General features: G+C 43.9%; 1 protein-coding gene across 1 annotated transcript in view; it reads left to right on the top strand.

Moving 5' to 3' along the window:
- The window catches only part of LOC126236100 (sialin), a 415,633-nt gene that overhangs the window by 264,512 nt on the left and 135,780 nt on the right, over positions 1–15,341 (top strand). Inside the window, exon 3 of the mRNA XM_049945170.1 lies at positions 13,495–13,638. Within this exon, the coding sequence (XP_049801127.1) occupies positions 13,596–13,638 (43 nt within the window). The 5' untranslated portion in view covers positions 13,495–13,595. The remainder of the gene's footprint in view (positions 1–13,494; positions 13,639–15,341) is intronic.

Below are 15,341 nucleotides of genomic sequence, written 5' to 3'. Positions count from 1 at the left end.
CTGACAAGGGAACCTCCCCATCGCACCCCCCTCAGATTTAGTTATAAGTTGGCACAGTGGATAGTCCTTGATAAACTGAACACAGATCAGTTGCGAAAACAGGAAGAAGTTGTGTGGAACTGTGAAAAAATAAGCAAAATATACAAACTGAGTAGTCCATGGGCCACATAAGCAACATAATGGACATTATGAGTGTAAGAGCGCCGTGGTCCCGTGGTAGCGTGAGCAGCTGCAGAACGAGAGGTGCTTGGTTCAAGTCTTCCCTCGACTGCAAATTTTACTTTCTTTATTTTTGCATAGTTATTATCTGTCCGTTCGTTCATTGACATCTCTGTTCACTGTAATAAGTTTAGTGTCTGTGTTTTGCGACCGCATCGCAAAACCGTGCGATTAGTAGACGAAAGGACGTGCCTCTCCAATGGGAACAGAAAACATTTGATCACAAGGTCATAGGTCAACCGATTCCTCCACAGGAAAACACATCTGATATATTCTATACGACACTGGTGACGGCATGTGCGTCACATGACAGGAATATGTTGTCGACTCACCTAGCTTGTACACTTGGCGAATGGGTAAAAAGATTCTTCTACCTTGCCCGATTTAGGTTTTATTGTGGATGTGATAATCACTCCCAAAAAGTGATGAAAACATAAGAGTTTGTCACATAAACTGAAAATAAAAAATTAAACTTTTCACTAGATGGAAGATTTGAACCAAGGACCTTTCGTTCTGCAGCTGCTCACGTTACCACGAGACCACGGCGCTCCTGCGTTCCCATCGTCCTTAATGTTGCCTATCTTCCCTTGAACTACTCAGTTTGTATATTTTGCTTATTTTTTCACAGTTCCACACAACTTCTTCCTGTTTTCGCAATTGATCTGTGTTCAGTTTTTCAAGGCCTATCCACTGTGCCAACTTATAACTAAATCTGAGGGGGGTGCGATGGGGAGGTTCCCTTGTGAGACGAAATGTTTCTAAAACAGACGTAAGCCTGTTCCACCTCTCTAATCGCCTTTGATCAGCAGTCCACAGTTCGGCCCTCTTTGCACAGTCAGATACAACGAAAGCCCAAAATACCTGGGAGTCACTCTGGACGGAACTTTAACATTCAAAAAACGCCTTTCCAACTTGGCCAAGAAGATACAAACACGAGTGAACCTTGTGAGAAAGCTGGCAGGCAGTACATGGGGAGCAACCACATCAGTCCTCCGAGGAGCATCCCTTGCGCTGGTATACTCTGCAGCAGAATACTGTGCACCAGTTTGGCCCCGAAGCGCCCACGTAGTGAAAGTAGACGTCCAACTGAACTCAGTTATGAGAGTAATTAGTGGTACAGTCCAGTCTACACCTACTTGCTGGCTACCGGTGCTTTCAAACATCTGTCCACCAGACCTCCGTCGAAAGGCTGCTCTTTACAACCTCTGTCAGCAAGTTTCTGAAAACAACTCTGTCCCTCTTCATGACGATTTGCTATCACTGCCCAGGAAACGCCTCATATCTAGAAGACCAGCATATGAAATGGGAGTCCAACAGGATTCGACCAGGACGCAGAGTGGAAACGTGAGTGGCAAGCTACAAGAACCCGAAACCACGAACTTGTAGATAATCCAACAGTTCCAGTTCCAGGCTTCCCCCAACCAAGGGAGGTGTGGGTGCAGTTAAACAGATATCGGACTGAAGAGGGTAGGTGCAATACAACATGCACAAGTGGGGCTTTTCAAGTGACAGTGTGTGTGACTGTGGAGACACCCAAACAATGAGCCACATTGTGAATGAATGTCCAATCAGACGCTCCCCTGGTGGCATTGAGAAGCTCCATCAAGCATCCCACGAGGCACTCCGCTGGAATGAGTCCATCAACATCCGAGTGTACTCTGAGCCGTTTTAAAACTTCAGTACTGTATATAATTTCACATGTTCCTTTTTATATATATTTCTTTGTTTTGCTAAATATGTATTACTGTAATTTATGCATACGATAAGAATAATAATAACCACGTATTACAATACCATCTGAGTACCATTTTTGACCCATCTTTGATGGTTAATATTACCCAAAATAATTCACATTCGGAGTCTATGATAATCTCGCTACATATTATCGAATTCTTTAGTGCAATAAATACGCCGCCACCTTTGTGGTCCAACCTATCCTTACCGTAAATATTCCAATCTGAATTTCGAATTTCGCTGCTATTCCCTTCTGGTCTGAACCAACTTTTTGTTCCTAACACTATTTCGGCATGACTAACTTTAATAAGTGATTCTAATTCTGGGACCTTATCTATGCTGCTGCAGTTTCCCAACATCATATTAAACTCGTCTATTTCTGATGCTGAGGGAGAGCATTCTCTGAGAATAATGTGTCTGATTTTTCTTCGAATGCGGCAATTAATTCATCTCTGACCGCAAGGGAGGGGCGTGGGAGGTCCTCTAACCTTAAAAAAAAAAAAGAGTCACATGCTTGCCATACGTATTCCGCTACCCTAGTAGCTGCTTCCTGCGGGTAGTGCCCGCCTGACCTGTTAAGGGGGACCTATAGTTCTGCACCCGAGAGGGGAGGTGGAAAAATTCGCATCCGATACCGCTGCAGAATCGTCTGAGACTCTGGTTTAGACCTTCCATTCTCCTCAAAACTAGAGGACTGCGTCAACTCTGGACACAATGCTACAAATGAGCTTAGACCACACCCCACATGTGATGCTAGCTGCCATCGCCAAATGAGCCATCCGGATAAAGGAACCGAGGATGGCCTCAGAACCCAAGCGATAGGCGTCATTCGTGCTGATATTAACGACGATAGATGCCCTGAGATAGAGACACGATAGGAATCGAGTCGAAGCAATGATTCCGTACATAGTGTTCCCGTGTTGATAAATCGAACTTAAAGGGCCGCTGAAGAAGGGCAAATGTGTCAATTTGAGCTGAAGATCACCAGTGCGGTGACAACAGTGTGTCCAGTTACGCAGTCAACTGTGTTGTGAGATAAGTCTGTCGCTAGAATACGACAGCTTACAAGTCGTAGTTTGTATGATGTGATAAGCTGATTTATGATGTAGATAGCAAAAATGGTTCAAATGGCTCTGAGCCCTATGGGACTTAACTTCTGAGGTCATCAGTCCCTTAGAACTACTTAAACCTAACTAACCTAAGGACATCACACACATCCATGCCCGAGGCAGGATTCGAACCTGCGACGTAGCGGTCGCGCGGTTCCAGACTGTAGCGCCTAGAAACGCTTGGCCACTCCGGCCGGCTGTAGATAGTAGCTTACATAGTAGGATATAGGCGCATGATGAAGACATCTGTTTCATGGCGGAATCGTTCATTTAATTTCACCTCATTGGATTTCTTCTTGTGTAGACACGTAAAAATATTCTGTACAAGACACTTGCCTGTACTGAAAGGGATTTTCTTGCAATAACTTTCGCTTCCTGTGACATTTTTCATACATGGCTGTTTGAACGTTGACGGCAGATCTTTGAGCGAGGATGTCATACCTGAAAAGAATTCGTAACGCAACTTGGTTACAACTGTAGTGGTTGTAGCGCATAGTGCAAGTTGCCCAGATAAATAAAATTATTTAAAAAATATTTGTAAATGAAAATCACAGTATTGTGTATGTTCTACAGAATTAAATTATTTTGTTAAGGCCATCATCAGACTTGAGGTCGTCGTCATAGGAGGTCTCCTTAGCTGACGACAGTCAGTGTAAGTCTGATGATTGTCCTGACAAAAGAAGTAACTTTGTAGAAAGTACACAATATTGTGATTTACAAACATCTTGTTCTACCAAGAGCGACGGAAGAATCAGTTAACACGCAAAAAATCTACTTCGATTTTTATCGTCGTCAGCAGGCTAACGGTGAATTTGTAATTTTTTTTTTTCTATTTACGCTTGTAACTTTCGATTCATTTGTATCCAGACAGATTCCATGCCTCAAGCTGACATACCTGCTCTTCAAGACCACACCTAAAAGTATGGATTATCATCCTCCCATGCCAAATCCGCTTCTTTCAAACTGAGGGAGGTTGTGCAGTAGTGTAAAACAAGGACTCACATTCGGAACGACTTCGGTTCAAATCCCCGTCCAGTCATTAGAATTTACGTATTTTGTCTAAATCGCTTGAGCCAAATACGACGATGGTTCCTTTCAAAAAGAGATGGCCGATTCCCAAGACCATCCTTCTCCAGTCCGTATCTGTGCTCAGTCTGCAATGACCGCGTCGTGGACAAAACGTTGAAATCTTACCTTCCTTCACACGTCCATCCCGCAGCCATACATGATCATGCAAAGGATAATTGCATGATGAATATCACGATTGCAGACTAGAAAGCAGCAAGGCTCCAGCTATTGGAATCGTCTACCTTGGGATCAGCATCCCTGTAATCGTCCACATTGTAGTATGCAGGCCGGCCGGAGTGGCCGAGCGGTTCTAGGCGCTACAGTCTGGAACCGCGCGACCGCTACGGTCGCAGGTTCGAATCTTGCCTCGGGCATGGATGCGTGTGATGTCCTTAGGTTAGTTAGGTTTAAGTAGTTCTAAGTTCTAGGGGACTGATGACAGATGTTAAGAACCATAGTCCCATAGTGCTCAGAGTCATTTTTTTGGTAGTATGCAAACTGATGCCCTGGACACCGACTACTTCATTAATGTGGACTAATAGGACAACACAGATCGAGCTACTTTCGTGGCTGCATTAAAGTGACGAACGTAAGAGAGTATTACTGTACCCAGTGCAGCAACTGCTACTTACAAGGGAACCTCCCCATCGCATCCCCCTCAGATTTAGTTATAAGCTGGCACAGTGGATAGGCCTTGAAAAACTGAACACGGATCAATCGAGAAAACAGGAAGAAGAAGTCGTGTGGAACTATGAAAAAAATTAGTAAAACATACAAACTGAGTAGTCCATGGGCAAGATATGCGACAACAAGGACGATGTGAACTCAGGAGCACCGTGGTCCCGTGGTTAGCGTAAGTAACTGCGGAATGAGAGGTCCTTGGTTCAAGTCTTCCCTCGACCGAAAACTTTACTTTCTTTATTTTCGCAAAGTTATGATCTGTCCGTTCGTTCATTGACGTCTCTGTTCACTGTAATAAGTTTAGTGTCTGTGTTTTGCGACCGCATCGCAAAACCGTGCGATTAGTAGACGAAAGGACGTGCCTCTCCAATGGGAACAGAAAACATTTGGTCGGAGGGTCATAGGTCAACCTATTCCTCCACAGAAAAACACGTCTGATATATTCTATACGACACTGGTGACGGCATGTGCGTCACATGACAGGAATATGTTGTCGCCCCTCCTAACTTGTACACTTGGCGAATGGGTAAAAAGATTCTTCTACCTTGCTCGATTTAGGTTTTCTTGTGGATGTGATAATCACTCCCAAAAAAGTAATGAAAACATAAGAGTTTGTCACATAAATTGAAAATAAAAAATTAAACTTTTCACTCGAGGGAAGACTTGAACCTAGGACCTCTCGTTCCGTCACTACTCTCGCTAACCACGGGACCACGGCGCTGCTTGACTCTCATCGACCTTGATGTTGCCTATCTTAGCATGGACTACTCAGTTTGTATATTTTACTAATTTTTTTCATAGTTCCACACAACTTCTTCCTGTTTTCTCGATTGATCTGTGTTCAGTTTTTCAAGGCCTATCCACTGTGCCAACTTATAACTAAATCTGAGGGGGGTGCGATGGGGAGGTTCCCTTGTTAGATATTGCCATATCAGAATATGTCGGGAAGGTGTGAAGAGGGTTGTAAGCGAAGAACAGAAATATGAGGTGCACGACTGGGCTGTTCACGCAGCTGTACTCATTAAGATAACAGCAGTGCCAAGCCCCACAGATTACTATTTCTTATTTATTTACTTATTTTGTTAGTCGACCAATGAAAGACAACGTTAAGTTTGCAAGCATTATCTCCGTTCTACTCAGTTGTTCGCTGAAGCCAGATATTTTTCATCCATGCAACGTATCTGGCACGGCAATCATCCGACGAATTGTCACCAGTTGTTCATTTCTCATCTCTTAAAATTTCAAACGTCACTACAGCTGCTCTGGAGATGTGTCGGTCTTGCGGTTCCATATGGATTTCCTCCGTATCTTTTTTAAGTTCATGTTCAACGCCGTTATTATTATCGCAGCAGTATATCACATGTGTGTGTGTTGGTACTGTGTCAGAGTACAAATTCGAACTATGGCAGTGATCCGCCGATGTTAAAAATTGGCAAGTTGTGATTCGGAGTCCCTGTTAAGCAGCAGGTCCTCAAATAAGTAGCCAGGTAAGTGAAACCAAAGATCGCAACAGGCAATTGCATAAGACTTCCAATATATCCCGGTACCATACAGCGTTTGATCAAAAGTACATGGCCACCTATTAGTGGACATTAATATGAGGTATGTCCACACTTCTCCTTTATGATTGTTTGAACTCTGCTAGGAACACATTCAGTGAGGTATCTGGATGTCTGTGGAGGAATGGCAGCCCATTATTTCTCAAGAGACGAAACCTGAGAAGGCAGTGACGTTGGACGGTGGGTCTGGAGCGAATTCGACGTTCTAACTTCCATTGGGCTCAAGTCGGGACTCTGGGCAGGCCAGTCAAATTCAGGAACAGCACTGGCCGTAAACCATCGTGTCACAGATGCTGACGTATGACAGGGTGCGCTGTCATGCCGACACAATAATCGTCTCCGAATTGTTCCTCTACTGCTCGCAATACGAAATGCACGCAATTGTCAAACCTCTTCATAAGAAAGGGGACAAGAGTGACTTAAATAATTGTAGAACAATCTCATTGCTGACTTCATTTTCTAAAATATTCGAAAAAGTTATGTATTTAAGAGCAGTCTAACAATTAAGTGAAAATAATTTACTCATCATGTCACAATTCGGATTCTGGAAGGGTTAATCGACTGAGAATGCTGTCCACACATTTACCCATCAAATACTACAAGCCCTAAACAACAAATTATCGCCAGTTGGTATTTTTTGTGATCTCTCCAAGGCATTTTACTGTGTGGATCATGCCACACTCTCAGAAAAACTCAGGTTTTATGGGACTGAAGGCTATACACACAGCTGGTTTGAAATATACTTAATGAACAGAAAGCAAAAAGTTGTGCTGAATAGCACAAATAATGTTAGGAGGGTGGTAAATTCTAGTGAATGGGGAGTTATCACAAAGGGAGTCCAACAGGGTTCAATTTTAGGTCCTCTGCTGCTTCTTATTCATGTGAATGACCTCTCACTTAATGTTCAGCAAGCGGAATTAGTGCTTTTTCCAGATGACACGAGTGCTATAATAAATCCCATTCCAGAAAAATTCTTAAGGATGTCTTTCAAAGAATTATTAAGTGGTTCTCAGAAAATGGACTCTCCCTTAATTTTGAAAAGACTCACTATAGCCAGTACTGACAATTGATGTAGCATATGAACAGGGCTCAGTTAACAGGGTAGATTTCTCCAGATTTTTGGGTGTTCACGTTGATGACAACATGAAATGGAAGAAGCATATTACTGAGCTTCTCAAACAACTAAGTTTCGCTCTTCGGATAATCGCTAGTATTGGTAATAAACAGATCAGCCTCCTAACGTACTTTGCATATTTCCACTCAATAATGTCTTATGGCACAGTTTTCTGTGGTAACTCACCACTTAGACATAAAGTATTGATTGCACAAAAGAGAGCAGTAAGAATAATTAGTGGTGTTCACCCAAGGACGTCATGTAGGCACCTTTTCAAGGGATTAGGTATTTTAACTGCACCATCAAAGTACATATATTCGCTAACGAGGGAAAAATGACCTTTCCTATCCGTTATTGAAGCTGTCAGTTGCTCAAAAAGGAGTACATTATTCAGCAACAAAAATCTTTGATCATTTGCCCAACAACATAAAGTGTCTGGTAGGTAGCAGATCAAGTTTTAAATCTAGGTTAAAATCATGTCTTTTGGATAACTCCCTCTATTCCATGCAAGAGTTTCTGTTCCAGAACTAGTAAAAAAATTAAAAAAGTTTTACCTCTAAATGTAGTTGCATGGATAGAACTAAAAAATTCAGTAATATTAATATTAGCACGATTCATGTGTGTATATATATCTTGTAATCTGACTTGATCCACATCATATCGATAAAATAATCGGGAAAATGATCTACGGAACATGACATAACTAAAACTAAGCTGTAGAGTGTGCTCATATCCTTCGACATTTAGCGTTTTCTTAAGTAGAATGTGGGGACCACACCCTAACCAAGAAAAACACCCACCTGTCGTAACGCCACCTCCTCTTTACTTCTCTGTTAGCACTACACATGGCAGGTAAAGTTCTGCAGGCATTCGCGAAACCCAAGCCCTTCCATCGGATTGCCACAGGGAATAGAGTGATTTATCACTCAAAATCACTCCTTTCCAGCCATCCACCGTCCAGTGTAGTCGCTCTTCACAGCTCCTCAAGCGTCGCTTAGCTCTGGCTACACAAATGTGCGGCTTATGAGGAACTGCTCCACCACTGTATCCCATGCTTTTTACTTCCTAAGCACAGTTATTGCGATAGCTGAATTGCTGTTAGCACTTTCTAACTCACGATTTATTCCTCCCCTTGGTCTCACGCGATGTTCTACAACCATCTTCCTTAATGCTATACCTTGTCTTGGCTCATCTACGGTTATTCCTTCGCGTTTCCACTTCACAACACACCTACATCTACATCTACATCTACATTGTTACTCTGCAATTCCCACTTGAGTGCCTAGCAGAGGGTTCATCGAACCATTTTCATACTGCTTCTCTACCATTCCACTCTCGAATGGCGCGTGAGAAAAAGGAACACCTAAATCTTTCCGTTCGAGCTCTGATTTCTTTTATTTTATTATGATTATCATTTCTCCCTACGTAGGTGGGTGTCAACAAAATATTTACGCATTCGGAAGAGAAAGTTGGTGATCGAAATTTCGTAAATAGAACTCGCCGCAAACAAAACAGCCTTTGTTTCAGTGACTGCCACCCCAACTCGCGTATCATACCAGTGACACTCTCACCCCTACTGCGCGATAACACGAAACGAGCTGCCCTTCTTTGCACTTTTTTGATGTCCTTCGTCAATCCTACCTGATAAGGATCCCATACCGCGCAGCAATATTCCAGCAGAAGACGGACAAGTATAATGTAGTGGGTTTGTCGCATCTTCTAAATGTCCTGCCAACAAAGCGCAGTCTTTATTTCGCCTTTCCCACAATATTATTTATGTGGTCTTTCCAATTTAAGCTGCTCGTAATTGTAATTCCTAGGTATTTAGTCGAATTGACAGCCCTTAGATTTGTGCGATTTATCGTATACCCAACATTTATCGGATTTCTTTTAATACCCATGTGGATGACCTCACACTTTTCTTTGTTTAGTGCCAATTGCCACTTTCTGCACCATACTGAAATTCTCTCTAGATCATTATGTAATTGGAATTGATCATCTGATGATTTTACTAGACGGCAAATTACAGCATCATCTGCAAACAATCTAAGGGAGCTGCTCAGATTATCACCTAGATCATTTATGTAAATCAGGAACAGCAGAGGGCGTATGACACTACCTTGCGGAATTCCATATATCATTTCTGTTCTACTCGATGATTTACTGTCTATCATTATGAACTGTGACCTCTCTGAGAGGAAATCACGAATCCAGTCACACAACTGAGACCATACTCCACATGCACGCAATCTGATTAATAGTCGCTTGTGAAGAACGGTGTCGAAAGCCTTCTGGAAAACTAGGAATATGGAATCGATCTGAGATCCCTTGCCGCGCGGGATTAGCCGAGCGATCTGAGGCGCTGCAGTCATGGACTGTGCGGCTGGTCCCAGCGGAGGTTCGAGTCCTCCCTCGGGTGTTTGTGTTTGTCCTGAGGCTAATTTAGGTTAAGTAGTGTGTAAGCTTAGGGACTGATGACCTTAGCACTTAAGTCCCATAAGATTTCACACACATTTGAACATTTTGAGATCCCTTGTCGATAGCACTCATTACTTCATGGGAATAAAGAGCTAGCTGTGTTGCACAAGAACGATATTTTCTGAATCCGTGTTGGTTATGTATCAAATGGTTCAAATGGCTCTGAGCACTATGGGACTTAACATCTGTGGTCATCAGTCCCCTAGAACTTAGAACTACTTAAACCTAACTAACCTAAGGACATCACACACATCCATGCCCGAGGCAGGATTCGAACCTGCGACCGTAGCAGTCGCGCGGTTCCGGACTGGTTATGTATCAATAAGTCATTTTCTTCAAGGTGATTCATAATGTTCGAGTACAGTATATGCTCCAAAATCCTACTGCAAATTGAGGTCAGTGATATGGGTTTGTAATTCAATGGGTTACTCCTATTTTCCTTCTTGAATATTGGTGTGACCTGTGCTACTTTCCAGTCTTTAGGAACACTCCTTTCGACAAGTGAGCGGTTGTGTATGACATCACCAACAGTCGATTTCGACAGCTTTAAAAGAGTTGATTTGTCGCTAATGGATTTGTTGCTCCGGTGATCTGCTGCTCAGGTGATGTCCATTGATTAATCCACTTTCGAAGTCACTCCTGACCGACCGATAAGAACGCAAGACGTACTCTCCGCCACCTTTTATAGTGGCGGAACCCCCATCTTCACATCTAGCGGTCAACTGCGCATATACCATATATCAGAAAGCGTACGAAATATAGCACTGTGATACCGAAAATAACCCTCCGGTTTGAGAACACTTTAATCTCCTTATAACGAATGTATGTAACACGACAAGCAAACATAATTCAGCATATATGTTCTTATACGATCCCTCTTTTTCGTGATTATTTCTTTTGCTACTAATGAGTGAATTCTAGTCAGATTCACGATATTTCAACATTCATCGTAACAGAGATTCTGTTGACGATTAAATACATTCACGCAAGAGCAAATAGTACACGTATGTTGACAGAGGTAAGCGTATTTGTACAGTAAAAAAATCAGTTCACTTAGCTTGTTTCCGATCGAATCTTGTAAATCATCTCCGCGTGGTATATTGGCTGTGTTTCGGCTGAGATTATGAGTAATTCTTGTTGGGTGGGTTTACGTTCTTGTACAGTACTAATCACACGAAAAAAATAGTTTCCGATGTGAACTGTGTTTTATACTTAATTTTATTCTTCTGTTAAGATCAGCTAAATGCCATATGTTAATGATACTATGAACAAAGAACTATCTTCCACAGAGCATCTCGACACATTCACCTCACATCCTAACACTTAGCAAAAACGGCCATGTGCCTCTTTGCCTGGATACACAAATACTGTGATACACGCAATTCCAAGATGATAAATGCGATACATCGATTATCGAAGCTATATTTACAAAACTTTTCAAAGTATATTTCATATTCTATTTTCTATGTCACTTCTTCAGATTTAAATGTAAAATAAATATAATGATAATTGATATAGCTGTCATCTAAAGATAAGACATAAGTACACTACTGGCCATAAAAATTGCTACACCACGAAGATGACGTGCTACACACGCGAAATTTAACCGACAGGAAGAAGATGCTGTGATATGGAAATGATTAGCTTTTCAGAGCATTCACACAATGTTGGCACCGGTGGCGACACCTACAACGTGCTGACACGAGGAAAGTTTCCAACCGATTTCTCATACACAAACAACAGTTGATCGGCGTTGCCTGGTGAAACGTTGTTGTGATGCCTCGTGTAAGGAGGAGAAATGCGTACCATCACGTTTACGGCTTTGATAAAGGTCGGATTGTAGCCTACCGCGATTGCGGTTTATCGTATCGCGACATTGCTGCTCGCGTTGGTCGGGATCCAATGACTGTTAGATGAATATGGAAGCGGTGGGTTCAGGAGGGTAATACGGAACGCCGTGCTGGATCCCAACGGCCTCGTGTCACTAGCAGTCGAGATGACAGGCATCTTATCCGCATGGCTGTAACGGGTCGTCTCGATCCCTGAGTCAACAGATGGGGACGTTTGCATGACAACAACCATCTGCACGAACAGTTCGACGACGTTTGCAGCAGCAAGGACTATCAGCTCGGAGACCATGGCTGCGGTTACCCTTGACGTTGCATCACAGACAGGAGCGCCTGCGATGGTGTACTCAACGACGAACCTGGGTGCACGAATGGCAAAACGTCATTTTTTCGGATGAATCCAGGTTCTGTGTGCAGCATCATGATGGTCGCATCCGTGTTTGGCGACATCGCGGTGAACGCACATTGGAAGCATGTATTCGTCATCGCCATACTGGCTTATCACCCGGCGTGATGATATGGGGTGCCATTGGTTACACGTCTCGGTCACCTCTTGTTCGCATTGACGGCACTTTGAACAGTTGACGTTTCATTTCAGATGTGTTACGACCCGTATCTCTACCCTTCATTCGATCCCTGCGAAACGCTACATTTCAGCAGGATAATGCACGACTTCATGTTGCAGGTCTTGTACGGGCCTTTCTGGATACAGAAAATGTTCAACTGCTGTCCTGGCCAGCACATTCTGTGTTACGACCCGTGGCTCTACCCCTCATTCGATCCCTGCGAAACCCTACATTTCGGCAGGATAATGTACGACCGCTTGTTACAGGTCCTGTACGGGCCTTTCTGGATACAGAAAATGTTCGACTGCTGCCCTGGCCAGCACATTCTCCAGATCTCTCGCCAACTGAAAACGTCTGGTCAATGGTGGCCGAGCAACTGGCTCGTCACAATACGCCAGTCACTACTCTTGATGAACTGTGGTATGGTGTTGAAGCTGCGTGGGCAGCTGTACCTGTACACGCCATCCAAGCTCTGTTTGTCTCAATGCCCAGGCGTATCAAGGCCATTAGTGGTTGTTCTGGGTACTGATTTCTCAGGATCTATGCACCCAAATTGCGTGAAAATGTAATCACATGTCAGTTCTAGTATAATATATTTGTCCAATTGATACCCGTTTATCATCTGCATTTCTTCTTGGTGTAGCAATTTTAACGGCCAGTAGTGTAAGTTTCGTTAATAACATTTAAATTAAAGCTATTTTAGAGTTACTATGTTGGAAAGATAGTTTGTTAGGGTTTAATTGTGATGACAAAACAAAAATTAGTATATTTCCAGAAAAAATGCCTTGTGTACAGTGAAGTCTTATACCTCCAATATCGCGAGATCCACTACTTCGAGTATCGTATACTACTACTATATGTAACCAAACAAGCTCTGTTGGCCAGTTCCATTTCGGAGTGAACGTTTGTGCCGCACGGGTACAGCTCCAAGACGGCGGCAGGCACCGCCCTGTCCAAGGCTCGTGCTGTGTTAAATGCCGCGGAGCACGACTTCCCGGGCGCCCTCCAGAGCAGTACGGTAAACACTCCCCATTGATTGTGGTCCGGCGAAGGGGCCAGCGCTAACGCACTGGGCACACACGTGGCGTGACGCACTGAGCCGTGTCTGCGTGGTTCCAGGCGCCGCCGCGCACCGCAGCAGGAGGAGCCGCCAGTAGAGGGCGCACCGCACAGCCGCCAACACCACACGCCACCACCACCAGCACCCAGCAGGCGACGCCATGGCGGGACCCGCCAAGGGACGAAAGCTGTCCGGCCTCAGCGGTGAGTGTGTCCGTTCAATCTGTCATTCATTCACTCACCTACAAACGTCGTGTGCTCTATGCGTCTCTTTGCAAGCTAACTACTTTCTTTTGAAATCAGGACTTTAATAAAAATACCAAGGTAATGTCAATCAGAACACAGGGAGAAGTTGTGATCTAAATGACAATAGATTTATTCTTTCTTAACGTCACAAAAAAACTACTAAATGTCACACTAACATTTTCATTTCACAAACGCTTTCACTAATATGTGGTCTATGGTGGACAAAGTGATCAGCTGGGGATCGATACATGACACTAACCAGAACACTAATCGCTCTATCTGACTTCATATACGTGAGTCCGGGGTATGGCACAAAAACTACCCCACAATCAAGCATCTATACTCTACTATTCCAAAAAAAGAAAAATATGGTTCGGAGGAACAGGGTGATGAGAAACATAAATCAGAGCCCTACGCCTTCGCAGCGAATACTTCACCCTTCTGCTGGTCAAGGCTTTCGGCGACTGAAGTAATGGTCGGCCGCAATCTGTTACTAAAGGCGCGCGCCCGAAAAATGCAAGTATGAGGTTTCGCGTTCGGTTAATTCGGAATGCGGGTACTTCCCTATGAGCCTCTGAAAGCCCGGTGGATTCCATTGTGCAGGTGGACCCGTTTGCTGGTCTGCCGAACCAATTTGACTCCGTGCCACGACTATGCGCGACAGAATATGTCAAATGTTTAGACTGCCGACTCAAGGCAAATGAGTACACTCATGCATCACTTGTGTGTGTTATGCTAGAAGCAGTACCTCTGATGGTTCAGAAGGTGACTGACACAGGTTCTAAGTGGCACAAGTCTTACCATTTAAATAGAGACCTGTAGTTCCTTAAAATGGTTCAAATGGCTCTCAGCACTATGGGACTCAACTGCTGAGGTCATAAGTCCCCTAGAACTTAGAACTACTTAAACCTAACTAACCTAAGGACATCACACACATCCACGCCCGAGGCAGGATTCGAACCTGCGACCGTAGCAGTCGCGCGGTTCCGGACTGAGCGCCTAGAACCGCTAGACCACCGCGGCCGGCTGTAGTTCTTTACTAGCGAAGCGCCAGTACAAGAGTGATCTTTCTTTCCGCTTGCCTCCTCAGCTCAGTAGAAAAAGCCCATTTAGATCATAGACTTCCTTCATTTGTTCAAAAACCAATCATGAACTGGAGCGCGGCATTCGAAGCTCACAGAGCGCCCCTTGCTCTGCATACACCGATTTGACCAATCAGAGACTTTAAAGTTAATTGGGAGAAAAGGAAAAAAGATTCAGCTTTGCAGGCCCTTTCCCACTCGTTTACTCCATGTCTTTTGCTAACAACACGACCAGGGTGGAACCACACCCCTCCATAAAAAGCTTGTTATCTCCCCTCTTGAATCCATTCGGAAGTTTCCAAAGAATGGCCATAAACTCGCTAAAAGCCTCGTGCTTTGACAAATATGTTTTGTAACAGAGTCTGGACGTGTGGGCGCCAGCGACCTGTCCCACGGAAATTCGCAGAACGCTCACAGTTGTCTCATCGGCTTCCTGCCTAACAAGGGCCCATCCTCTGCTTTATTGCCAGTCTACAATGCGCTGGCCAATGCGGCGGCGACTTCTCGGCACTAGTCAGTCTTCCTGGACATGGATGGCGACCGACTGGCGCCAACCAACGTGTCTGCACAATGAGACCG

The sequence above is a fragment of the Schistocerca nitens genome, chromosome 2, assembly GCF_023898315.1.
Source record: "Schistocerca nitens isolate TAMUIC-IGC-003100 chromosome 2, iqSchNite1.1, whole genome shotgun sequence".
Taxonomy (NCBI): Eukaryota; Metazoa; Arthropoda; class Insecta; order Orthoptera; family Acrididae; genus Schistocerca; species Schistocerca nitens.
Note: the sequence above shows the minus strand (reverse complement) of the source record. Positions and strands in the feature narration are given on the sequence as shown.